The 26,819-nt window shown below is 43.3% G+C and overlaps 1 protein-coding gene across 9 annotated transcripts in view; it reads left to right on the top strand.

The window, feature by feature from the left end:
• LOC137648718 (meiosis-specific nuclear structural protein 1-like) overlaps window positions 1–26,819 on the top strand; it is a 171,340-nt gene that overhangs the window by 119,783 nt on the left and 24,738 nt on the right. For 8 of the 9 annotated variants that reach the window (XM_068381766.1, XM_068381769.1, XM_068381768.1 and 5 more), the window contains exons 10-11: window positions 3,770–3,954; window positions 26,106–26,269. In XM_068381766.1, the coding sequence (XP_068237867.1) occupies window positions 3,770–3,954; window positions 26,106–26,217 (297 nt within the window). In that variant the 3' untranslated portion in view covers window positions 26,218–26,269. Of the gene's footprint in view, window positions 1–3,769; window positions 3,955–26,105; window positions 26,270–26,388; window positions 26,624–26,819 lie in introns of those variants that run through there. The other variant, XM_068381772.1, reaches the window with a different exon arrangement.

Below are 26,819 nucleotides of genomic sequence, written 5' to 3'. Positions count from 1 at the left end.
ATATTAGCGGACTGGGTGGAGATTTTTCCTACACTGAGACAGGCTCCTCTCATTTTCCCAATTTCTGGGAATCGTGGTAGACCGAGAGAAGTCTAATCTCGAGCTCAAACAGAACTTGGTATACCTAGGCATGGAAATAGATAAAGTTCAAGGGAAAATGTTCCCATTGCAGGATCGCCTTATTAGATTTCAGGAAGTAACATTCCCATTTTGAAAGCGAAACGGCTCATCAGTGGTAGACGCTGTTAGGGAACCTACCCTCTCTTGAGTGCCTTGTTCTGAACAATCGACTTTGGGTGCAATCCATTCTGTGGCAGCTCAAGACCCTCTTGGGTGCAATCCATTCTGTGGCAGCTCAAGACCCTCTGGTCACGATGATTCCGATAGAGGAAATTTAGAAACAGGACCTGAGTTGGCTTCCCAATACCAACCTCCACAAGGGTGCAGACCTACTGTCCCCCCTCCAGAACTTATGCTATTCATATTCACAAATGCATAAATGGAAGGTTGGGGAGCCCATCTGCTTCAACATGTAGTGTTGGGTCGGTAGTCTGATTTAGATCGAAGAGGTCACACCCTCGAGCATTTTCAACTGCTCCTGTCAGGCCACTTGGTGGTGTTGATGACTAACAACAATACTGTAGTGGTGTACCTAAACAAGCAATATTTTACGACAGCTTTGTCTTCTAGCAGCTTGGATCCTACATTGGATGGAGAACAATGCAGTCTCCATGTCAGCCTGCTTTATCCCAGGTTAGAAGAATATCCTAGGAGACAAACTGAGCAGGAGGACTCAAATAATTGGATTTGAGTGATCTTTAAATCCTCGCATAACGGTCACGATAAGGACTTTGTGGGGTTATTCAATGGTAGACCATTTTGTGATGTCCCCCTCAACCGTAACTTCCGGTTTCCTATGTATTGCTCCCCAGTACCAGATCCAGAGGCAGCCTTCAAGGATGCCTTATAACATTCATGGGACAATCTCAATGTCTACGCCTATACCCCATTTTGTCTGTTAAGGTTGATTCTCAATAGGGTCAGATTGCCTCACAATCTCTATATGACTCTCATTGCTCCATTTTGGCACCAAGTAGAGGGGTACCTAGATGTTCTACTGCTGCTTACAGACAATTTCAAGGAGCTTTCTTCCCTTCCCAACCTGCTACAACCACATGTTCAGATCTTTCACAGTTCAGTCGAGTCCATATGTCTTCAGTCTTGGATGTTATCCAGCATCTCATGCAGAGAGGATTTTCACAGAAGGTTACGAAACAGATGTCTGGATACCTCAGGAGGTCATCTTCCTCCATCTATCAAGTGAAACGGGCCATTTTCTGTGGTTGGTGTTGTGAAAGGGGTGTCTCTCCCTCAGAGCCATTTCAGTACTGTATACCCCTGATAGCCGTATTTTAACTTTATCTCTGAGAGGAAAACTGCTTGGTGTCAGTGGTTAAAGGTTATTGCTCAGCCTTCAGTCAGGTCTTTAGGTTGAGAGGAGTCGATATTTCCTCTTAAAGTAAAGCTGTCCATGCTCATACAAAGTTTTGAACAGGCCTGCCTTCCCTCGGAAGTTAGACCACCTCCCAGGAATGTGAACAAAGTACTGTTCCTTAGAAGGACCTCATACTAGCCATTGATTTTGGCTATGGACCAAAACCTCACCTTGAAAATGATATTTTACTTGCTCTTGCCTCTGATAAGAGGGTCAGCTAGCTTCATGGTCTCTCCTATGACATTGTTCATTTCAGGAGATGGGTGCAGGTCTCGCTCTCCTTCGTTCCTGACTTCATTGCTAAAACCTAAAATCCGTCGATATCTGATTCCAGGTTCACATCTTTTCAGTGTTCCAGTCTTTAGGAGGTAAGCAACGTTCCTGATTGGCTGTTATGTGTCTTGTGAGGGCGTTAAGGTGCTATCTCAAGCGCATTTGTCGAGCTCGTCCCCAGATAAAACATCTCTTTGTCAGCACTGGGAGAGTCAAAAAGAAGGTGACTATGAATACGATATCTGCATTGATCAGAGTGGTCATTAACCGCGTCAATCCGTCACCTTCCTCCCAAATGGGGACACGGACGAGAGCTCTTGACGTCACATGTATAAGTACGTCCATGGCATACGTAAAGGATCTCTGTTGTGGGTACTGCAAGTGTGCATCTGAAAATGTTGGTCAACCTTCACAGTTCTCTACCTGCTGGACTTGAGTCACAGGTCACTAGATAAGTTTTTGGTAGGACCTGTTGTCTCTGCATATCAATTGGTATAGCTACCTTTGCTTCTTTCACAGGACCATTAGCAGCTGATTGAGGACAGAGGTTACAAATCAGTCTGGGGTAAATGTAAGAATGAATGGCCTTTTCTTTTCTTTATCTTCCCCTCTCTTGTGGTACAGCATCTGACACCCTGTCGGCTGAATCTAATCTGTCTGAAGGTAAATCCCTTATAGCTTGTAGCTGGTCTATACTAGTTTATAGAAGTGTTGTCTCCACCCTCCTTTCGAGGAGGAGTGTTGAGTGTCTAAGCACACCCATTATGTTATGTGTTGAATTTGCAAACCTTTTGCTTGAATCAGCCTTAGACTGTATCATAGTTTTTTCCGCTCACTAACTTCTAGTGCAATGGATGTTGACCCGCTGGTATTGTCAATCCACTGGTTAACGAGGTGTAAGGATTCTTTACTCCCTATGGATCATTATGCTCGAGTTTAGGAATCTCGGGTAAAGTTTTCAGTCAGTTGGTAAGGGGAACGCCCTCCTAAGGATGAGTCTCCTGTGGAAAGGACGAGGTTTTGTATATGTATAGGAACAAATGACGAATTTGGTAGGACAGTAATTTGTATTTTTCCTAACTATACAAACTCATACTTGCCTGCCAACATCTACCCCCTTAAGTCCCGGCTGCAATCAAAGTGGGTTGTCAATGACAAAGCGGGTTTCGGGGTGGGGGTAGTGGCGGTGCTTCCCTGTGGCCAACAGATAATTATCTGTCAGTTGTTTACACCTTATTAGAAAGTTTTTAACAGTCGTGTATTCTAGCTTCGCTGTCATTATACTCCTATGTAAAAGACTCAGGTTTGTGTAGTTAGGAAAAGTACAAATTAGGGTACTTTTAAGTTTGTTATATTAGAAGAATCCCATTCAGCAGGGAGCTATAATGTTGTGATTCAACATCAAAAGTTATCCAGTACTGTCATTTTAGAATGATGGTTCTGAAGTAAATTTTTATTGATGTCTGAGACTAAAGTTTTAAAATCCCAGCCTCAGTGGACCTTGTGAGAATTATAGTTCTGTGTAAAGTATATGAAAAAAACAAAAATGATAGGAAATTGTTGAATATGAACATCCCAGCAGATACTACTGAAAAAAAATGCTGGCAGATGAGAGGAGATAACACATCCTCCCTAGTTTGGCAAGCTATACTAAATGAGTTTGTTTAATCTATAGCAGGTTCGCATGTTAGGAAATAAAAGGATATGAGCGGTACATTGGTGCATTCCATTTTACTACATTTTAACACTTATTTAGTGTTCTTTTCTAACTCAAAATATTCACACCCACTCACAAGTAGAAATGTAAATGTAGGATGTAAATTAGATATAATGACCTTTGGTGCATTAGATAAGGGGATTTATTTAATGTACTACTGGTAATTATGATTATCTTAATTATTTGTTTATTTATTAGTACTCACTCAATACATTAAGGATTACTGTGCTATGTTTAAAATGTACTGTTCTTATATGAATGTATAGTATTTTTTATTTTTTCAGCTTCTTGAAGTTTTAGCTGAAGAGGCAAAATTAGATCAGCTTGTAGCAGAGGCTCGAAGGCGACGCCAGCTGGATCACAGAATGTTGGTTGACCGTCTTCTGGAAGAGAGACGAGCCATGAGAGCCTCTGTTATGAGACAGAAAAGGGAAGAGGATCAGCAGACAATCCAGTATGAACAGCTTAGGTAAGTATCTAATGTCCTTATTTCTAGAGAGAAGTTATTATAATTTTTTTCGCTTGGTTCAAATGCTTGCTTTGTCTTGAAATATTATTGTTGTCTTCTTTTTTTTAATGAGATTTGTGTCATAGTATGTACAGTATTCTTTTCCTACAGAATTAGTGGATACTTTTAATCTTGTCTAAAAATCAGAATGTGCAAATGAGTAATGTACTTCATCATCTTGAAACAAGGTGTTATAATGCATTCCCTTGTTAGTAATATAGCTCTCATGTGGAATACTGTATTTATATATGTAATTAGAAAAAGATGAATTTATAATCGGGCAGAATTGTTAGTTTCATCACATCCCTGCAGGTATAAGTATGCCATCAATAAGTGTCCTGAAGGTTTCCAGCCCACCAATCTTTTATCTGATATACAAGGGTAGTTGTTCGAACGATCCATGCCCTACGTGATTCCTTAGGTGTATGATCTGTCAACTTCCTTATTTTTTGTGGATCTGCATTTCAGTTATCCAATCCAGCAACTACTCTGCATTTTTTTTTAACCTCATAACAGGATTGTAATTCTAACATATATTTTTGGTAATTTCCCCCCCTATTTTTTTGTTATGATTGTTTCACCCTCTTTTATCTTTGATGATTGAAGTAAAACGTAAGAGGGAATTCAGTCATCAGCATTTTTTCCTAGGCCTCGTATTTTACAGCTGTGTGATAAATCAGTTTTTAAACAGTCCAAAAACTTTAGCCCTTTATCAAGGTTTGCTTTCTTCCATTCTGTTTTCCATCTTTTGTCGATATTTTCCCTATTTTAGAGGTTTTTTAAAGCTTATCGATAACTTGAATCTGATGTAATGACTGAAAAGGTAAAGAAAAGAAGTACCTTTAGAGAAAAAGAAAAAGCTACTCCTCAAAATGAATAACAGTTGCCTAAATGCTCATTTCTGAAGACTATGAAAGGTTTATGATTGTGTAACCTATGATTTTGCTAAGCTGAGAAGAGGACATAAAGTCAATATGGTCAAGGAGCAAGTCAAGACGGTAAATAAGTGTGGCTGCTGATGTCTTTTGTTGGCCTAAGTCTTTGATCCCAGGTTGGCACCAATCATCATCATATCTGGGCTCCAGTCCGTGAATCCAGCGGATTTTATGCTTATCCTGCCTATTCCTCACTAGCTGCTTCTCTCTTCTACATAATTATCTTAAATTATTTTATTATTTGGATGAATTTTTAGATAGCCTGTGTAAAATAGAGGGTACAGTATCCAATTTAATTTTTGTAAAATAAACTATTGGAAAAGATTGATGGGGCTTGGCAAGTTATAACTTGATACAGTATGTATCTCTATTTTTCTCATAAATTATGATTTATGTTGTATTTTTCCTACTATCATTAATTATGATGAAACACATCCGAGTTACATAAGCAAGGACCTATGTAGCAGAGTTCTTTTGATGTTACCCACTCTCGCCTTTTGTTATTGTAGAGGTGGGGCACCTTTTATTATCCTGTGTCCTTTCATGAATTTCACTTCCCCATGGTGGATAAGGAGGTTATTGGCCTTTGATCTGTTTTTAGCCTTAGAGCCCCCCAGAGGTGGGTGGGGGTTGTTAGTTATACCCACCTCATTTGGTTTTCACATGAGTGAGGTAGAGGGGTGGAGGATAAGAATAAGTTTGTGTAGATCTGTTTTGGTGAGAGAATGTAGGGCTTAGTAACTGTGTCTGGGTAAGTAGACAGAAAAGAGGGGAACCCAGTTAGGAAACCTGTAGTGTACTTCCCTATGTCTTTGACACTAGGTGATGTGGTAGATATATATGAAGAATGACAGATGAATTTTGCTTTTATTCAAGTACATTCATAAGCAGCAGATGCCAAGGGACAGGTCATTGCACTGTCTCACTATATCTTAAGCCCCTCTCTCATCCAAGCAAGACACTGTAGGTAGACCCATATGCCTCACCCCTGTATCTCACATAGACAGTAATGCTATGCTTTATCAGTGAAAGGATTTGTTCATGAGTGTGGCTTGCACTTGGGTCCAAGATTTTATCATTATCACCATAAACATTTTTATCAAAGAAATATAAAAGTATTTTTTTAAGAATAACATAGTTTTTCCTTGTTTCATTAGTGAATTAATGTTAGGTAGGGCCTGGGGGTTGCCAGTGATTTGATTGGATTAGTTTTATGGAATTTGGGCCATATGGCTATTTGGTGCCTATGAGTAGCCATAGGAAAACTACTCTGCTGCATTGTGAAGTAAAAGCTAAATGACATTGAGCTAAAAGATGGAAGAAAGGAAGTAGAAATAGAGTTGAAGTAAAACAATGAGAAATGGTTGTAACTGTGGGTCAAAGGGTGCTGTAAAGACCCTGTAGTATTGCCTGCAGGGCACTGCATAGTGCTACACTAATGGATCTACAGTACTCATCTACAAGGGGGATTGCTACTTAAAGATTGGAGCTCTTTTCTGTCAAGCATTGTGTGTCTTTTCTTACAGTATCCTGTAGCAAAGCATGTGTTAGAATAGGAAAGGAAGTGAGTGATTGGTTTCCGGTGAGAGAGGGGCTGAGACAGGGATGTGTGATGTCGCCGTGGTTGTTTAACTTGTATGTTGATGGAGTGGCGAGAGAGGTGAATGCTAGAGTGCTTGGACAAGGATTGAAACTGGTAGACGAGAATGACCATGAATGGGAGGTAAATCAGTTGTTGTTTGCGGATGATACTGTACTGGTTGCAGACACAGAAGAGAAGCTTGACCCACTAGTGACAGAATTTGGAAGGGTGTGTGAGAGAAGGAAGTTGAGAGTTAATGTGGGTAAGAGTAAGGTTATGAGATGTACGAGAAGGGAAGGTGGTGCAAGGTTGAATGTCATGTTGAATGGAGAGTTACTTGAGGAGGTGGATCAGTTTAAGTACTTGGGGTCTGTTGTTGCAGCAAATGGTGGAGTGGAAGCAGATGCACGTCAGAGTGAATAAAGGTTGCAAAGTGTTGGGGGCAGTTAAGGGAGTAGTAAAAAATAGAGAGTTGGGCATGAACGTAAAGAGAGTTCTATATGAGAAAGTGATTGTACCAACTGTGATGTATGGATCGGAGTTGTGTGGAATGAAAGTGATGGAGAGACAGAAATTGAATGTGTTTGAGATGAAGTGTCTAAGGAGTATGGCTGGTGTATCTCGAGTAGATAGGGTTAGGAACGAAGTGGTGAGGGTGAGAACGGGTGTAGGAAATGAGTTAGCGGCTAGAGTGGATGTGAATATGTTGAGGTGGTTTGGCCATGTTGAGAGAATGGAAAATGGCTGTCTGCTAAAGGTGATGAATGCAAGAGTTGATGGGAGAAGTACAAGAAGAAGGCCAAGGTTTGGGTGGATGGATGGAATGAAGAAAGCTCTGGGTGATAGGAGGATAGATGTGAGAGAGGCAAGAGAGCGTGCTAGAAATAGGATTGAATGGCGAGCGATTGTGACGCAGTTCCAGTAGGCCCTGCTGCTTCCTCCGGTGCCTTAGATGACCGCAGAGGTAGCAGCAATAGGGGATTCAGCATTATGAAGCTTCATCTGTGGTGGATAACGGGGAGGGTGGGCTGTGGCACCCTAGCAGTACCAGCTGAACTCGGGGGAGTCCCTTGTCAGGCTGGGAGGAATGTAGAGAGTAGAGGTCCCCTTTTTGTTTTGTTTCATTTGTTGATGTCGGCTACCCCCCAAAATTGGGGGAAGTGCCTTGGTATATGTATGTGTATGTATGTATGGAATATTTTTTTATCTAAATATTTGTAATAATGTATGGTGCTCTGCCAATCATATGATGCTTATTGTATGGTGGCTCTTGATCATAGTAGACACAGTACGGTTTTGACTATGACATTTGATTTGCCTAAATTTAATATTTGCCAGTCTATTTTTATACTATATATGACTGAATGTGTTTGTATAAGGTTTGACCTGTCAATTGAAAGTTTAGGTAAGGTTTGGAATACTGGGTCAGACATAGCCCATGACAGTTTTGCACCAATTCTTGCCCCCAATATGACTCAGACAATTTGAATCAGTGAGGAGTTAACATTTACTAAGATCAAAGGTGTAGTTTATGACAGAATCTAGAATGGAGTCTAAAAAATAAGTTTTTCTGGGCTCAATCCCTGTGCCGCGCAGTGAAATGCTCCTTATGCACCATTTCAAAGGAATATAACTGCTAATATTACCAGAGAAAAAATGTAAAGGAATGCTAGGTTGAACTAGCTCGCTCACCTAATGGTGTCGGTATAGACTGGGGCGAAATACCAGAGGTCTCGTACCATTTAGACTTCTCCTCTTCGAAATCCCCCAATAGTGAGGTGCCGTTCAACCTCCCCTGCCTCGCAGACCAGTACTACTAACTCAACCCACGCTTGCCCATCACTCCTTTCAAGCACCTGTTTCATATAAGTCCAAGTATTTTATTCTCGTGTGTTTCATTGGATGTATCATCAACTTTCTCTCGATGGCCGATTCCCAAGATACCCCATCGAAGTTAAGTACCTTATCCATGAGTTGTTAGCGAGATTGGGCAGTGTAATCTTTGTTTTTATTATTGAGAAGTGTTTATATATGAGCGGCGTCCCCGTTCTTACTTTCGCCTCTGCCCTTTGTCTCGTTAGTTCGTCCGTCTTTTATATTCGTTCGAACCTTTAGGAGTTTTTTCCTTATATTCATTTAGTACACCGACTTTATGCTTTCATATAGCATTTATTTTATGTTATCCTATGATATCGGTGTTAGCGTTTCATCAGGAGTAGGTTATGTTGGTATGCCTGCATTCGTGCATGTTGGTGGATAGCGTCACCATTGAGATTGTTTCGCTAGTTCTAGGAGCTTTAATTTCGACCATCTCACTTATTATTAGTAAAACCTTTTGTTTTATTACGCTCCACCTAGTTTTACGTTTGGTTCGAGTGGGACTCACGCGTATTTTGTTGTTTTTACTGTTCGATCTACCGCTTCAGTAACTAGGTTGGTACCCCTGCTTTCCATCTCCTGATGGCGTCATGCTCCTCCCTTTCTACTCGCCCGAGTCCCTCTCTCGCCATATTTTTTCTGCATGCCTAACCTTACTTACGTGATTTCGCTTTTAATTCATTAATTATTTTTATGTATTTGTGCATTGATATTATATTTATTGCTTACTCCGTTATGATCATATTTTTGGGATTTTCATGTCATGATTGAGGGGATCTCCAGTTGGTAGCCCTGTCTACCACTGCGCACTGGCGATTTCCCGGTACCATTACCCCCCCCCCCCAACAAGTTGGGGAGGCTATTCCATCCCCCCCCTTCAGTGTACACCCTTCCTCTCACTCGAAGGTTGTTGGTTATGATTTACGGGTCAAGTATGCTTGTACCTCAGTCTTCCATCAACGTTCCGACATATTGAGGACTGAGTATACCAACGGGGTATGACTTAGTCTCATTCATTCATACCGGGCGGTTTCGTCTCCCCCCTCCCGTCGCCATCGGTCGGGGAGGGGGAAGGCCGGGACCACCGGGGACTATCACACGTGATTAGTCGGTATAACTGCACCTTGGTGTAACCTTGCTTTTAGCTACGGTTGTTAGAATGAGCACTTATATTAGGAGTGTCCTCACCTACGGTACCTCCTGCTATTATCGTCCGTATAGGACTTATTATATCCCATATCATTATATTATATTCTACATGAATCATTACCTTTGTCCCGGTACCTCCGGTAAGGTAGGGGGGTTCCACTGGCTCCCCCCGCGCTCTCCCGTTGTACCCTCCCGTCATACCCTCCCGTCATCAGACATCGGAGCCGCCGGGCTCTTAACTACAAGATCGGTTGACACTGACACGGTTTTGATTAATATCCTCCCTCCGGGAGCCCTATTCATTACAGACATTAGTTTTAGATCATAATTGGCGTTTTCTATTTATGTACTTTAAGGATGTATCTTGGGTACTTTAAGTTTACTTTAAGTTACTTTAAGTTTACTTTAAGTTTACTTACCAACCCTGTTCCCCGGCCCCGGGGGCCCCGGAACTAGTTATGATTATATATTCATCACTGTTTTTTGCATCCTTTTTCATACCCGGCTCTGCCGGATTGCTATTGGAATAGTCTCAGTTCTCTGCATGTTTAGTCTAAGGCTATACATTTATTTTATTAACTGGCAGGTCCCGGACCCTCCGGGACCCCTTATAGAGAAACTAGTAGATGCTCATGGACTATTCCTTTTACAGGTGGTCCGTTGCCGGATGACAGCCTGCGCGGCCGTCCTTCACCAGCCTTGCGGACATGCTGTCTGTCGGTCCCACGCGGACTGTGGGATCCAGATGGACGATATTGTGGTATGGCACCCTGACAACTGCCTTATCTGTTATGACCTTATCTCCACCCTCGCTTCAGATTCGGTGAGCCTCTTTCAGTCATTTTTGTATTTACTTCCCTTCACTGGGCGACATCAATATGATAGATAATCATTGACTTCTGTTATGAATCTTCGGGTTCATTTATCATTTTGTCCCTCGGGTTTGCTAACCTTATCCCCGTCCTTTCAGAGTTCCCAGGCGGTTAAAACTTCAGCAAGAGCCACTTTGAAATTGTGGGTAGGCGGCTTCGCCCGTAACGTAAAGGCCAGGAAGCCCTACGTCCTCTCAGAAGATTATTGTAGTCTTATCTACCCGAACGCAAAATCTTCGGCAGCAGTGCCTAGGCAAGTGGCGGCTCCTATAATTGCTGACATTGCGGAAACCGGAGAACTCAATCTCGTCCAGGATACAGACATCCCTGACGACCCGGACCCCATTGAAGACAATGTTACGGCTCTGACCTTAGACATAGAGCCCATGGTTTTTGACGAACCAGACACAGGTAAGGTTGTAAGTGAGGCAGGTGGGTCTGGCGCTAAGACCTCTCTTCTTAGCCCCTCTTTTTCTTCAACTTCTAATAATTCTTCCTTTCTTGGTTTTGAAGGGAACCACGAATCCTCCCCGAGATCGCTCTCGGTTCCTGCCAAGGTCAAATCTCAGAAAAGACCTTTAGTGAGGACTCGTCAGAATCCTACACTACCTGGATCATCGAAGCCCAAGAAGGCTCCCCTCCCCGGAGCTCCTAGTGACTCGACTAGCACTGCCCCTATGTCTCAGGACCCGGGAGTGCAGTCATCCCCCTTAATTACCACAACCAACCTCGACCCGGAGGCCCTCACGAATATGTTGTCGAGGGTCGTTACAGAGCAGATTAGTTCTATACTTTCTGCCGTCACCAGAAGACTAGATACCCTGGAAGGTGGACTGCCTCAACAACAGCAGTTCCTCATCCCGGACGCCTCAAAACTTCCACCCTTCACGAAGAACAACCCGTGGAAAATGGCGCTCCACTGTCCTTTCACGGACGGAATGTTGACCATCGAGGGTTTTGGGACCAGGCCCATTGAAGATTTTGAGTTCTTCCCTCCCGGTCTTCAATTTCCTTTCCCCGGCTTCGCCCGGCTTACGGAAGAGGCTCTTGTCCGACTAGATAAGGTCCCTAAAGAGACCGTTATCTTTCCGAAGGAACAGGCTCAGTCTGTTTGGGTTCGAACCTTAAATGAGTGGGGTTGTACAAACACCATGCTGACCCCCCACAAGAGTACTTACACCATGTTTCTTGTGGACGAACAGACCCCCACTCCTTGCGTCACCAAAATGGTTGAATTAGCCCTTCAGGCAGTGACCGAAGATAAGCCTTTGCCACAACTCCGGGAGACAGATCCTACATCTCTGCTGTTCCCATCAGATAATGAATGTTGGCTTAACATTCAATCGACATTCACTTCTGGTAAGCTATCCGCGGACTGTGCATCGACGCAATTCAGTGAACGCCTCCCAAGACTACCTGAAACCTTAATCCGACTCGAGTTCGAGTCCCGGTCTAGGTTTAGCCGGAGCCTCAACGTCTCGACTATGGCGGAGATGTTTTCTCTTACTTATGACGAGGAACACTTTTAAAGTTATGACTAAAGCCACCCTGCAATCTTTGTTAGCAGATTGCTACGACTTCTTGGTGGCCAAAAGACGTTGCCGTAAGCATGTCTTATCTGAAGCCACTATCCGCCATGAGCCAAATAAGCTCATTAAAGCCTCTGCTTGGGGTCCGGACCTTTTCCCGGAGGACATGGTCAACTCGGTATTGAGCGAAGCTGCCAGAGTGAACCAGAGCCTCAAAGTCCGTTGGGGTCTCACTCCCAAACGGAAGTTCGAACAATCGAGCATTCACTCCCGGGGCAGAAAGAGGCTACGCCCTTATAGCTCTACCCAATTCCGCCAACCTATTCAAGTAGTCCAGTCGGCCCCGGTCTCTCAGGGCATCCAACCCTCCACCTCCAAGTCTCAGCCCCAAGTGAAGTATGTCCTCGTCCCTGAAAGCCAAGTGGCCTCGAACTCGTTTACCTCTCCTGTTTATAACCCGGTCTATGAGTCCCGGTTTCCCTCCCAAGGATACCAACGAGGCAGGGGCCCCGGTTCGAGGGGTTCTTTTCAGAACAGAAGCAAAGGGAGATATTTCTCCCGTGGAAAAGGGTCACGTGGTGGCCGAGGCGGTAAAACCTCCAACTACTGACGGTCTTCAGGTAGGAGGGAGACTTTATGTGTTCCGGAGTCGCTGGAAATTCAGTCCTTGGGCCTTCAGCATAATCTCCAAGGGCCTGGGGTGGAGTTGGATAGAAGGGCCTCCTCCACCGAACAGATTCCATCAACCCTCGACACCGGACCTACTTTTGTTTACCCAAGATCTTCTTCGCAAGAACGCGATCAAGGAAACGAAATATCTGAAGTTTCAAGGTCGCTTATTCAGCGTTCCGAAGAAAGACTCCGACAGCCGAAGGGTCATCCTCGATCTGTCTCGACTAAACTTGTCCATTCAATGCGACAGGTTTCACATGCTTACCGTCTCGCAGGTGCGAACCTTGCTTCCCCGTGGGGCCGTCACCACCTCCATCGATCTTACCGATGCTTACTATCACGTTCCAATAGCGAGACACTTCCGCCCATTCCTAGGATTCAGACTGGACGACAAGGCTTACACGTTCAAAGTGATGCCTTTCGGGCTCAACATCGCGCCCAGAATCTTCACGAAACTGGCGGAATCGGTCATTCAGGAACTCCGATCCCGCGGAATCCAAGTCGTCGCATACCTGGACGATTGGCTAATCTGGTCAGACAACGTCGAGGATTGTCTCAAGGCAACAAACAAGGTGATCCAATATCTTCAGTTTCTGGGATTCCAGATAAACTTCGGAAAGTCTCGTCTGACACCAAAGACCAAATTTCAGTGGCTGGGATTACGGTGGGACCTACGTTCTCACACTCTATGTCTCCCCAGGTCCAAGAGGATAGAGATTGCGAAAAATACCAAACGCTTTCTCGGGGAAAAGGTAACTTCCAGAAGGAACCAGGAGAGGATTCTAGGGTCCCTACAATTCGCTTCAGTGACAGACCTCCTTCTGAAAGCGAAACTGAAAGACATCAACCGAGTTTGGCGCTCCAGAGCGAACACCAAACGTCGGGACAAGAAGACACGCCTTCCTCCCATTCTTCGGAAGAGGCTTCTCCCATGGACAACCGCCAAGAGCCTATCAAAGTCGGTTCCGTTGCAGTACCCCCCTCCAAGGATAGTCATCCACACGGATGCCTCCCTATCAGGTTGGGGAGGCTACTCCCAACACAGGAAAGTTCAGGGCCTTTGGTCCACAATGTTCCAGCAATTTCACATAAACGTCCTGGAGGCCATGGCTGTCTTACTAACCTTGAAACGTCTTTCCCCGGCCAAGAAACAACATCTGAGGATAGTCCTCGACAACGAAGTCATAGTCCGTTGTCTAAACAGAGGGGGCTCCAAGTCAGGTCCCATCAATCACGTGATGGTGGCAATCTTCTCCCTGGCGGCCTCAAACCAATGGCACCTATCCGCCGTCCATCTGGCTGGAGTTCGGAACGTTGTGGCAGACGCACTCTCCAGGACGGTACCGTTGGAGTCAGAATGGTCACTAGATCGCAAATCCTTTCAATGGATCCTCTTCCAAGTGCCGGATCTCCAGGTAGACCTCTTCGCGACGGAATCCAACCACAAGCTGAAATGTTATGTGGCCCCCAACCTGGACCCTCGGGCTTACGCCACGGATGCCATGTCTCTCGACTGGAACGCCTGGGAAAGGATTTACCTTTTCCCACCGGTGAACCTACTGATGAAAGTGCTGGACAAACTTCGAACCTTCAAAGGTCAAGTAGCCCTGGTGGCCCCCAATTGGCCCAAGAGCAATTGGTTTCCTCTTTTACTGGAGCTGAATCTCCACCCTCACCAGATTCCCAACCCGACTTTGACCCAGATAGTACAAACGTGCACTGTGTTCGTCAAACATTCAGACCACCCTAACTTTATGGACTTCATGAAGTTTGCGGCACACAAAGGGGCTAACATAGACCCCCAGAATACTTTATTTTTAGAATCTGACAAGAGAGACTCCACTCTTCGTCAATATGACTCAGCGGTCAAAAAACTAGCTAAGTTTTTGAAAGATTCTAGTACTGACTTTATGACACTAAACCTAACGGTAACCTTTTTCAGAACCTTGTTTGAGTCGGGCTTAGCAGCTAACACTATTACTACCATCAAGTCTGCCTTGAAGAAGATTTTTCTAATCGGCTTTAATATAGATCTAACAGATTCATTGCTAGCTTCGATCCCAAGAGCCTGTGCCAGACTGAGACCATCTTCTCGTCCTAGCCCGATTTCCTGCTTTCTCAATGATGTTCTTAAACTAGCGTCAGAAACCGTCAACGATTCATGTGAGTATATCCCTCTACTCAGGAAAACTCTCTTTCTCGTGAGTTTAGCATCTGGCGCCAGAATTTCGGAATTAGCTGCCTTATCAAGGGATCCAGGCCACATAGAGTTCCTTCCGTCAGGAGAGGTCCTCCTCTCCCCAGACAAGGTCGTCTTGGCCAAAAATGAAGACCCTCAGAATAGATGGTCCTCCTGGAAAATTATCCCTCTCCTTCAGGATCCTTCCCTAATCCCGGTTACCACTCTAAAGTCCTTTCTATCAAGGACTTCCTATAAGACCTCGGGACCCTTGTTCATCAGGGAGCGGGGAGGGACTATAACTTTGAAAGGGATCAGACAACAGATCTTGTATTTTATTAAACAGGCCAATCCAGAGTCTTTTCCTCACGTCCACGACATTCGGGCGGTAGCGACCTCAATAAATTTTTTCCATCATATGAACTTTACAGATATCTCTAAATATACCGGATGGAAATCCCCCTCAGTGTTCAAGCGGCACTATCTTAAACAATTAGAGGCCCTTCAACTCGCTACCGTAGCTGCAGGGAGCGTGGTATCCCCCGGACAAATTCCTTCTAACTAATCCCTGAATCCTATATCTTCCACCTTCTTCCTCTTACCTGCCTCACTTACAGTTCCTACCTGAGTTCGGTTTGTTGTATCACACCCATGGGTGTTCCTAGTTCGTAACATTGCCATTTTATTATCATTGTTCAATTTATTCTTCCATACGAACTGTATTTCTTTAGTGTTCAAGTGTATGTAATTTGTTCCAGTGTTTGACCTTAATTGGTTTTATTTTAAGTTGATGTTCTTTTGTCTTCCCTTCCTGGGATATTATACCTTATCATGCTGATGTTATTAAAGACGTCCGTCTTCTACGTTAACTTTTGATTAAACCACTGTTTGTTATGTTGATTTTAATTCGTTCCCGTATAGTTAATAAAGTTTGGGTTCGTTTTCTCAGGTACTATTTCACTGCGCGGCACAGGGATTGAGCCCAGAAAAGGGATTTTGACGAAGGAAAAATCTATTTCTGGGCGAGAGACCTGTGCCGCCCAGTGAACCCACCCTATTTGCTCCCCCCCTGATCAGACCCCAAACTTAAGGGTGCTGTAAGGAGTGATGGGCAAGCGTGGGTTGAGTTAGTAGTACTGGTCTGCGAGGCAGGGGAGGTTGAACGGCACCTCACTATTGGGGGATTTCGAAGAGGAGAAGTCTAAATGGTACGAGACCTCTGGTATTTCGCCCCAGTCTATACCGACACCATTAGGTGAGCGAGCTAGTTCAACCTAGCATTCCTTTACATTTTTTCTCTGGTAATATTAGCAGTTATATTCCTTTGAAATGGTGCATAAGGAGCATTTCACTGGGCGGCACAGGTCTCTCGCCCAGAAATAGATTTTTCCTTCGTAAAAATCCCTTATTTGATGATATGGCAGTAATGAAGATGACTCTAGGCAAAGCTCTCTCTCTCAATTTAAGGAGGATCTAAATAGTCTAGTGACTTTGGCATATGATAAATTAAAAATGAAGGGAACATTCTAACCTAATCACACATTAATTCACTTTGCTGCAATAAAAGATATTCAAACTGTATGATGTGAGATGAAGTCAAAACATAAGGAGTTAGGCTAGTGTTCAAAACTGAGCAGGTCAGGTTAGAATCTCTGCCTTTGCCGAAGATTTGCTATTGTCTTAGATTTAGCAAATGAAGCCAAGGGAAAAAAAGAGCTCACAAACCTCATTACTATCAAAGCCTGAAAGCTCTAACACTTTTAGTGGTATTATCATTATCATCCCCAACTAATCAAATAGCCTAGTCTTTTGTGGATTTTCCCTTGAACTAAACACTATCTTCCTTTAATGTTTGGAACTCTTAATCAGGCAAAAGACACAGAGAAAGAGGACCATGATTGTCTTGAAACAACTCCATTGAACAAGTTACACAGGAATAATTAACAAATCCAGGAAAAGACATCCCTTATGATCACTAATAACCTAAATGACACAGTGTCACAATTAAATAAGAGCTTGGTCCATTTATTCAAATGTCTTTATTATTGAACAATGACCACGGTCAATCTGAAATGAACATAAAACATATTTAGAATAAATGATGAACAATGTATATAACTCAAATGAACATAAAACATTTTAAGAATAAATGATGAACAATGTATATAACTCAAATGAACATAAAACATATTAAGAATAAATGATGAACAATGTATATAACTCAATGTTTATAACCCTCTATCTCCCCCCAAGTTTTTAAACGGCCTTTTAAAATGTCTCTCGTGGAGGTCGGTTTAAAACTGATGTCAAAACATTGGGTGGCAATTAAACGTCCAAATAATAGGTCCATAAACACTAAACTCCTGTTAGCATGTGAATTAACAGAAACTTGAAAAACAATTATTGTCATGTGTTGATCATGATGACACTATAGCTAGTTCATCTCGAAATCACAGTGCCATGTTGGCGGTCGACGGGTACGACTGGACTTGCGTTGCTCCAAAGTTGGCATGGCAGGAGTTAACTGCAATGGAGAGTTTGTGCTATCATTGGGAGGCGGAATCTCTGCTTGATGATTCGCAGTGTTACCGAGGTCGTTGGGATAGCATTCCGGAGCAGCAACATCAAAATGAATGTTAGGGGTAGTACCACTTGGTAACGGCAAAGTGGTCAGTGGAAGAGTACCATGTGTGTCCGGATTTTGGGTTGTCGGAATGGTGTCCTTCACAATGGTCTACTAAGATTTCATGGTATTTGTTCGGCGTTGTGCAATAATGAAGATTGACCGTGGTCATAAATAAGAGCTTGGTCCATTTATTCAAATGTCTTTATTATTGAACAATGACCACGGTCAATCTGAAATGAACATAAAACATATTTAGAATAAATGATGAACAATGTATATAACTCAAATGAACATAAAACATAAATGATGAACAATGTATATAACTCAATGTTTATAACCCTCTAACAATCTGGAGGGGGTAAATACCAACCCAGTAACAGTAGGTTAATGAGAAAACTAAAAAAAAAAAAAAAAAAAAAAGCTTTTGCAGCATACCCAAGCAAAGTTTATTGTTATTAACCACTAGATTGTCTCAGTAGTGTACTAGAGGCCTAAGTCAACTGAAAGGAAAGAAAATGGGAAATTTTCATTTTTATGATAAACATTGATATAAACCAGGCTTTGAGAGAAAACTTTATGAACAATAGGCTCTCATAGAAATAATATATCCATCAAACAAACCCAAAGAGCTACAGGTATTAATGAAGTGCATAAAAAGGAACAGAATTACTGAATACTTAACATTATTTTGTTTAAAGATGGTAAAACGGATTTTGAGCGAAGTGAAAAATCTATTTTTGGGTGAGATAGCCATGTCGTCCTGATGGAAGCGGTTCCTAGAGGTAGCTTTCTAAGGGATATATAGCTATACAGTAGTGACATTCCCAGAGAATTAACCTTTAGGTCTCCAGAATTCTAACTTCTGGCGCGAATATCCTTAAAATTTCTCTTAATGATATCGCATAATATCAGGGGACGTATATCTGGATACGACACATAGCAATCTTCACCCGGAATAGCGTTTTCGTTTTGAGGGGGAAGAGTGGCAAAAATAGAAGGGGACCCGTTATTAAGGTTACCCTTCCTCCCGTACTACTACGAGTATCTAAATGGCGCTCATTCCTTGTAGAATTGAGCATGGTGCTACAGATATAGTAATTTCAGGAGGGATCCTGCCAAGGCCTTTTCTATAGAAAAGGAGGGCGGGTCCATCTGGACGACATGGCTATCTCACCCAAAAATGGATTTTTCGCTTCGCTCGAAATCCGTTTTTTGGGCTTAAGCCATGTCGTCCTGATGGAAGTTTACCAGAGAATTACTAGAAAGTACTGTATCTGTGGATTTTCATAGGTGCCTGAACCTTGGGACAATTTTTCTATGGTCATCCGGACCATTGAGACAAATGACGTTACCATTATCCGTCATTACCACTAATCATGGACAATGTTAGTGCTTCCTGCCCCCTGCAGGGAAGAGTCATACTAGATAGTAGAAAAGGGGTCTCAAGGTTTGCATATATTGTATGAACAAACATAAGTATCAACTAGATATACAAAAGTCTCACGGTTTGTATATGTTGTCGGAACGACTAAGTATCAACTACAGTATATCCATTGTTTGTAAGCATACAATCATATGAGGTTTACTTAGTTAAATAAGTAAGAGAACTCTTGCATATTTATTGTGCTAATTGCAGGGCGAAATAAGACGCAATTACACTCTAATGGACATTTATTTAGAATAAATGACCAAATGAAATAAGTGTAACGTGTTAAGGGAATTATACGTACAATGTATACAGAAAATATTTTTCTCCCTGAAAGGGAAAAAATGATGAGTGCCACCCTGAATTTGAAAATTTTTGATAAATTTTCTAATGTAATTTTCTGTAAATGTTGTATACTATCACACTGTGTACTATGTACACATGGCACAAGTGTTATCTGTATAATTCCACACCTGAGATTTTGAACAGTCTTAGTATCACCATGGTGACACTCACTTAAAAGGTATCGTATTGGAAGTGTCAACGCCTTTTCACCCTAATTAGTAGTCCCAATCAATTAACTGTTCATCGCAGCACTAGACGACAGGCTTTAATACACTACCTGCCGCCACCACATAATGCTTCAGTTCATGGACTTTCTTTGCGTAGTGTTTGTAGAACACTCTGGATGACTTCCATCCAGTATATGAGCAAAGACGCTCAAAGTCCATATACTGAAAAAAGTTCAGTGATGAAGCAATTTTTCTCGGATCATGACCTGCGGGTGTACTGTCAGGATCCGCTCTGCGAATGAAGTTGTTTTAGGGATAAGTTTGATCCTGAAGTTTCTCCTTTGAAGAGCTGTCCTCCCCTGAAGTCTGAAGTTCTACGAAGATAGACCTTTAGACACTCTACTGGACACAGAGAGACATCTTCCTTCAGAGGGCAGATTCTCCAGGGACCCCATCTCTTAGTGGGTAGCTCGTTCTTGGGAAGAAAGGTTGGATCAGGATAGAGATTCAGTTCTCCTACTTATGTGAACTGAATGTGGCCCTCATTTCTTGATAGGGCTACTATTTCAATAACTCTAGCCCCTGAAGCTATAGCGAACAGGAAAATAACCTTCTGGGTTAGATCCTTGAGAGAACAATCTTCATTGTTCACAGATGAAGCATAATGTAGGACCTTGCCTAAGGACCATGAAATGGGCTTCGGAGGAGCTGCAGGCCTAAGTCTAGCGCATGCCTTCGGGATCTTGTTAAAGATTTCGTTTGTCAGGTCCACTTGAAAGGCGTATAGAAGAAGTCTAGCCAGGGCTGACTTGCACATAGTTATCGTGTTGGCTGCCAGACCTTGTTCATGAACGTGGATAAAGAAGGACACACAGAAGTCTATTGAGATTTCTTTCGGTCCTTTTGCTTTAACAAAAGCAACCCACTTTTTCCAAGACGATTCATATTGTCTTCTAGTTGACTTAGACTTGTATTCCTCTAAGAAGTCTACAGTATACTGCCTTTTGAGATCGCAAATCTTTTATTAACCGCTAAGGCGAGAAAATCATGAGATGAAGGTTTTGGGTTCTCTGTGATGAAGCGAAGACAGTCGACTTCTGAACCCGTTGAGATAGTGCTGGGTTCGGTAAAAGGGCTGGCCTCAGTCTCAGTTTCATCACTAGAGGGAACCAGTTGCTCTTGGGCCACTTGGGGGCTACTAGAGCTACCATTCCCTGGAAGGATCTCAGCTTGTTGAGGACCTTCAGCAGGAGATTGGATGGAAGGAACAGGAAAATCCGGGTCCATTCATTCCAACCTAGGGACATGGCGTCCGTTGTCTCCTTTAGAGGGTCTTCTTATGGGGCTACATATCGAGGTAGTTTCTTGATGTCGCTCATCACGAAGAGGTTGATCTGCAGATCCGGGACTTGTTCCAAGATGGAGGAGAATGAGTCTGCGTCGCGGGACCATTCTGACTGTATCGGCTTGAGCCTGGATGGAGCGTCCGCACCAGCCAGTCGTCGTCCAGGTACGCTGCTACCTGAAGACCTTCTAGGCGTAGTTGTTGCAAGACTGCGTCTGCAAGTTTTATGAAGATACTTGGGGCTATGTTTAGTCCAAAGGGTATGGTTCTGAGAACATACTTTATCTTATGTAACTTAAATCCTAGGTAGGAGGAGAGGGGGCGACTGACTAGAAGATGCAAATAGGCATCTGTCAGGTCTATCGAGACTGTGAATGCCCCTTTTTGTAACAGGGTCCTTATGTGTTGAAGGATTAACATCCTGAACTTGCTGTTTTCTATGAACTTGTTGAATGGCGACAAGTCCAGAATGACTCTGAGTTTGTCTGAGTCCTTCTTGGAAACACAAAACAGCCTTCCCTGGAATTTGATGGACTTTGCTTTCCTTATCTCCTGTATGCTCAAGAGCTCTAGTGTTGGAAGAATTGAGGAAATGATGGTGGAGGCTTGTTCTGTTTCCATCCTAGTCCAATCTTGATTAGGCCGTGGGCCCAAGGATCAAAGGTCTAACGATCCTGAAATTGTTGGAGCCTCCCTCCTACTGGAAGCATCTCCTTACTTCGATTGACCGGAGGGTTTACCTCCTCGACCGCGTCCTCCCCTACCTCTTGAGGGATGTCTAGAGGAGCCCCGTCTGGATCCTTTACCTTTCAACCGAAAGGTAGTGGTCTGCCTCTCAAACCTGAGGTTGAATGCTGGTGACTGGGCAACCAGCTGTTGAGGCACCACTTAGAAGGTGTTCTGTGTTTGGGCCACCACTTGGGGCACCGCAGTCATAGTAACTGTGGGATGTTGTTGAGCAGGCCGAGGGGGAAGTCTAGACTTCTTCGTCTTCCTTTTAGGTTGGGGACCCGCATCCGGGGAAGACTTCCTCTTTGAAGAGATGCCCCACTTCTGGAGAAGGTTCCTATTCTCCGTGATGGCTTTCTCAACTACCTCTTTGACTACTTCATTCGGGAAGAAGTCTTTACCCCAGATGTTAGAAGATATCAGCTTCCTGGGTTCATGTTTCACTGTTGCAGCAGCAAACACGAACTCTCTACAGGCTCTCCTAGCCTTCATGAAAGCATACAGGTCCTTCACTAGGGTGGCCATATGCATTTTGGCCAGGACCATGAACATGTCTGGGGTACTTCGTTGGCCTGCACACATCTCTATGCAGTTTTGTAGGGATAAAGATGCCGCAAGTCTCTCCTTCGTCTCTTGTTCCTTGCGCAAGAGAAAGTCAGAAAGTTTAGGGAGATTCTCGCTAAACTGTCGTCCAGCGATGTCTGCGTCCAGTTTCCCTACTGAGAAGGTTAGGTGGACTTCCTTCCATTCCTTCTCTTGCATGGATAAGGCTAACGATAGAGGCCTGCACTCTTCTAGTGCAGGGTATGGTTTGCCTGCCTCCACTGCCTTGGCAACAGATTTAAATGGCTTCAACGTAAAGGGGAAGGCTATTGAAGCAGGAGCAAGAAAGGTAGGGTGTTTCTTGCTCAAGGCGGACACGTTTGAAACCGAATAGCCTGCCTTTCTCAGGCTACTTGACAAGAGAGCCTGTGCCTTATCGTAGTCGAAAACCATGACCTCCTTCGGCACCGTCTCCTCTTTTGGTATCGGTTCATGCCTCAGTCGAATGAAGCAATCAGGGTAAGCGTTAAAGCTTGGCCAAAACTGGATGTCGTCTAAGGGGACGGCTCCCATCTTTTCCAAGATGTAGAGCTTGCCGTTCGTAATCGGCATAAACTCCGCATACCTCCAGGGATTGGTTTTGGAGCAGGATGGGAAGTCTTGGACTCTGGGTCGCTTGTATGACCTTCGGGAGGCGATAAGTGGAGCTCTCTCTCGAATCTCGCTTCCCTTGCTTCGCTTTGTTTGCGAATGTTCTCCATTAAAGCCGTAAGATGGGCCAGTGCCTGGCTCATGTTGTCCAATGGAGGGGTAGAAGCTGAAGATGTTGAGGGTAACAGCACCGGTGCCAGCACGGACGAAAGGAACACCGACTTGACATCATCATCTTCCGGAGGTAGAGTAGACTCCTCCTCGGGATCATCCTTTAATAGATCCTTTTCAGTGTCCATAAACACTTCCGACATCCTTTCCTTCTGGTGGATGTCCATACTTTGCAACGCCTCACTGACATCCGTCTCGATGGCAATCTGGACGCAGGGAGGTCCGGGTCGTGCTTGGGGCACAACAATTTCACTACCCGCTTTCGGGAACAGCAAGCTACGCCTCCTATCGTTAGGTAGGTATGGTCCCAGAGAGTTCTTCTGGAACCCTCTTACCCACTTGCGCAGCTTTTCGCGTGCCGCATCCCTAGACTCCGTTGACTTGGGGTCGTCGAAACCTTCGGTCACCAAGGTCCATCAGGTATTGCAGACTTGGGGGTACCAATATTGCAGGGATTCGGTAATGATGGTGCAGGGGGCATGAGACCAGCATGCTTTGTGACCATAGAAGTTCCTACTCCTATGGTTGCAGAAGATCGCATCGCATTTCATCTGGGGTTCCTCCTGTAAAGAAAGGAAAATTAAATGAGTATGCAATTGTTTATCTCACATGATAAACAGATATGCAAATATTAATATTTAACCATTATAGCTTAGGATAGTAAGCTAGAAAGAAATTGGGAAAGACACATACTTGTGTATCCCTTCCAGCCAATTGCTGTGACCTCCCCCCCAATATTAAGGATATAGAGTTTCCTTTATCAGGGCAACTCAAAAGAGAAGGGTTCTAACCTCTAGGGATAGAAAAAGTGTACACTGCCACTGACCCTTCTTAATTATCTAATATTGTGGGGTAAGTATTAACTGATTTCTAATCAGAGTATTGAAGGAATTCTATTCTTTCAATATAGGATTGGTCTCAGCAAAAGACTGTGCAAGGATACACAAGATATGTTGGAAAATAACTACTGTACATGTATAATATATACAATAGTTTTCTATATGCACTATATACTATACTGCAAATATACTGGCTACTGTATAATCATATACTGTAGTTCAGCCGGCATGTTGCTGGCAGGGCTAGCACCTGGCGGCATGTCGCCGGCTGGCTAGTACCTAGCGGTACTGGTCCAGCCGGCATGCCACTGACCGAGTGAGTACCTGACGGCACTAGCTGACAGAGAGAGAAAAACCATGGAGTGAAGGGCTGCCTTATTAAAATGTATGTTTACAATAATAAGGGTGTAAGTATATAACCTTACCGCCTTCCTCCAGAATGAGGGTTCAAATGGAAGGGGAGAATGCATCATTCAGGCTTCCATCCAGCCGCAAGATCCGTTGCCGGCATTGCCGGTTTCAGGAATGTGGATGGCAATCCAAGGGAGGACTGAAGAACCTTCAGCAGCAGTAGGGTCTCCCACCGGCAGCCGTCATAGCCGGCACAACCTTCCCGGAGCCTTGTGTCCATAAGGGAAAGACTGAGTGACTAAACAGCTGCTTATGTAGGAGCCCGGAAGGCACCGCAACCTACCCGGCAAGCGGTGAGATTGCAGGACAACGGCCACAGGATTGCGATGGCTAAGTCTTCGCTAAAGGACAGAGAGGGGAAGGGAAAAGGGTCCTGTATCAAGTGTAGAAGGCGGCTGCAGGATTGCCGCCACTTCCACACGAGAGTGAAACAATGTTTCAGTATCGGCGCCATCCTAGGCGGCAGAAGAATATCTATTCTTCAGCCTAGGGTCTGCCAACACAGGACTAGTCTTCTAGACCGCAGGGGAGAAGGTGGCGGCATCATACTACCACTTCATGTGCGGCCTAGGGAGGCTTAGCCTCCTATGCTGGCAACTGTAAGCCAGCAGGGGAGTGACTACTCGCCCTGCTGCTCTGCCGGCGGCAGAAAGACTGAATACTCTGAGGTTCTGTCGAAAACCAAAGCCGGGATCTCACCGGCAAAGGTGGTAGACAGAAAACCCTAACTTAGTCAAGCTGGAGTGAACTACTCTATGGCAACACCAGATAGGGTTGCCCCCTACGGCTGCACTCAGAGGGAAGGAGGGATTACCCTAAATTTCCACAGGAGACAAGTATAGTTATATAATTCTAGATTTACTATCTCCCGTTGAATTGATAAAACGATACACGAGGGTAAACAGGGATAATGTCTGAAAGTATACTATAGAGCATAGTCTAGGTAGCCTAGAGCAAGACGAGAACTCGGTTACGTAAATCGCCGAAACTCTTAACGTATATGATTGACAAAAGGAAGAGGAAATGATGCATAAAATATATACAGTATCTTTACTAGTATAATTGTGCATAAATAGCTTTCATAATTTATTAATGCTTTTACAACCGGGAAGTCGTTCTGCTAACTAAATAACACATGCATAACGAACGACAGCGCCCATGTCGCTTCCGGTGACAGGCCTAGCTCCTTAACACAATAAGTTACGCTAATTTCACTGTGAAGCAGGAGCTAAAAATTATACACTGTAAAGAATAGATACTCAACTTTCCAGAGGCAAAAGAACTGGAGATTGCATAATGAATCCTCACAAAAGTGATAAAAAACGTTAGATCAACAGGGAACACCACCGTGCGAAATCGCTACAAAAATAGGAATGAGCGCCATCTTGGATACAGTGCCATCTAGATACTCGTAGTAGTACGGGAGGAAGGGTAACCTTGATAACGGCTCCCCTAATAATTTTGCCACTCTTCCCCCTTGAAACGAAAATGCTATTCAGGGTGAAGATCGCTATGTGTCGTATCAAGATATACGTCCCCTGATATTATGCGATATCCTTAAGAGAAATTTTAAGAATATTCGTGCCAGGAGTTAGAATTCTGGAGACCTAAAGGTTAATTCTCTGGGAATATCACTGTAGCCAAATATCCCTTAGAAAGCTACCTATAGGAACCTTCCATCAGGACGACATGGCTTGAGCCCAAAAATATTGTTGAGTAGTCTATTAATATCAGTGATTTTATATTCTTAACTCAAGTAGCTTTGGGTTCCAAATACTGTACCATGAATAATTTAAGTTATATAAGGAAAACAATACAGAACTAAACAGCAATTAAGGTATTTGACTTTTTTAAAATTATTTTGATTGAAGGTGAAATCTTTTGAGTAAAATAGATTAGGTTCAAAGGTGAGGAAGTAACATGAAGCAATTAAGCTTTTCTTTAAAATTATTGTTATTAGATAGTTTATCTTGAATCTTAACTCAATCATAAGTAATGTATGTATTAATGGATGAAGAACTACTGTTTGTAAATAGTTTGTTTATATTTTAATGATATTTCAGAAAGGAAATTCTACAGGAAGAAGAAAAGCAACTTTTACTCAAACATGCTCCCCAGTTGATGTCATATTATACTCCCAAGCTATTGTCAAAACTTCAGCATTTACACTGTTAGCTTGAGAATTATGACAGAGTAGCCTTCAACTTTTGCAAGCAACATCCTACAGGTATGCCTTTTATAAATTGTAAATTTGAAAACAGAGGAAAGCTTTTAGCATTCTGTGTAGTCATATTTGTTTTTATACAATTTGATTGTTGATCCATATTTAGTCATCTTATTTTTCAGGATTACATAAATACTTTATAAACTAGTATCTGCAAACAACAAGATGACTAGTGGCTCTCTTTTACTCGCCAAAAAATTACAGATAGGTGGCCTCGGTTTTCATAGTGTTCTAAGATGCTCTTGTATACAATGAAGGGTTGGGAGAAAATTACATGATTTTGTGTGTACTCTCATTCCGAGATAAGGATGATTGTAAGGCGAAGGGTTTGCTTCAATTTCGCCTTATTACCTTTGTAAAAGAAAGTTGATGTGTCACAGTTTATTTCTTTGCCCTGTTTCTTGGAGATGTTAAGTAATATTTGGATAAAACTAAACATATTATGGGAAAAGTTCCTAATTTGTTTTGTTGGGTTAGGATTTCAAATAGTCCTTTTTAAATATTAAACTTAGCCGGTGAATATATATATATAGCTTACGTCTCCGACGGTCGA

This window comes from Palaemon carinicauda, chromosome 10 (assembly GCF_036898095.1).
Source record: "Palaemon carinicauda isolate YSFRI2023 chromosome 10, ASM3689809v2, whole genome shotgun sequence".
NCBI classification, from domain to species: domain Eukaryota; kingdom Metazoa; phylum Arthropoda; class Malacostraca; order Decapoda; family Palaemonidae; genus Palaemon; species Palaemon carinicauda.
This window is presented reverse-complemented; position numbering and strand designations above follow the sequence as displayed.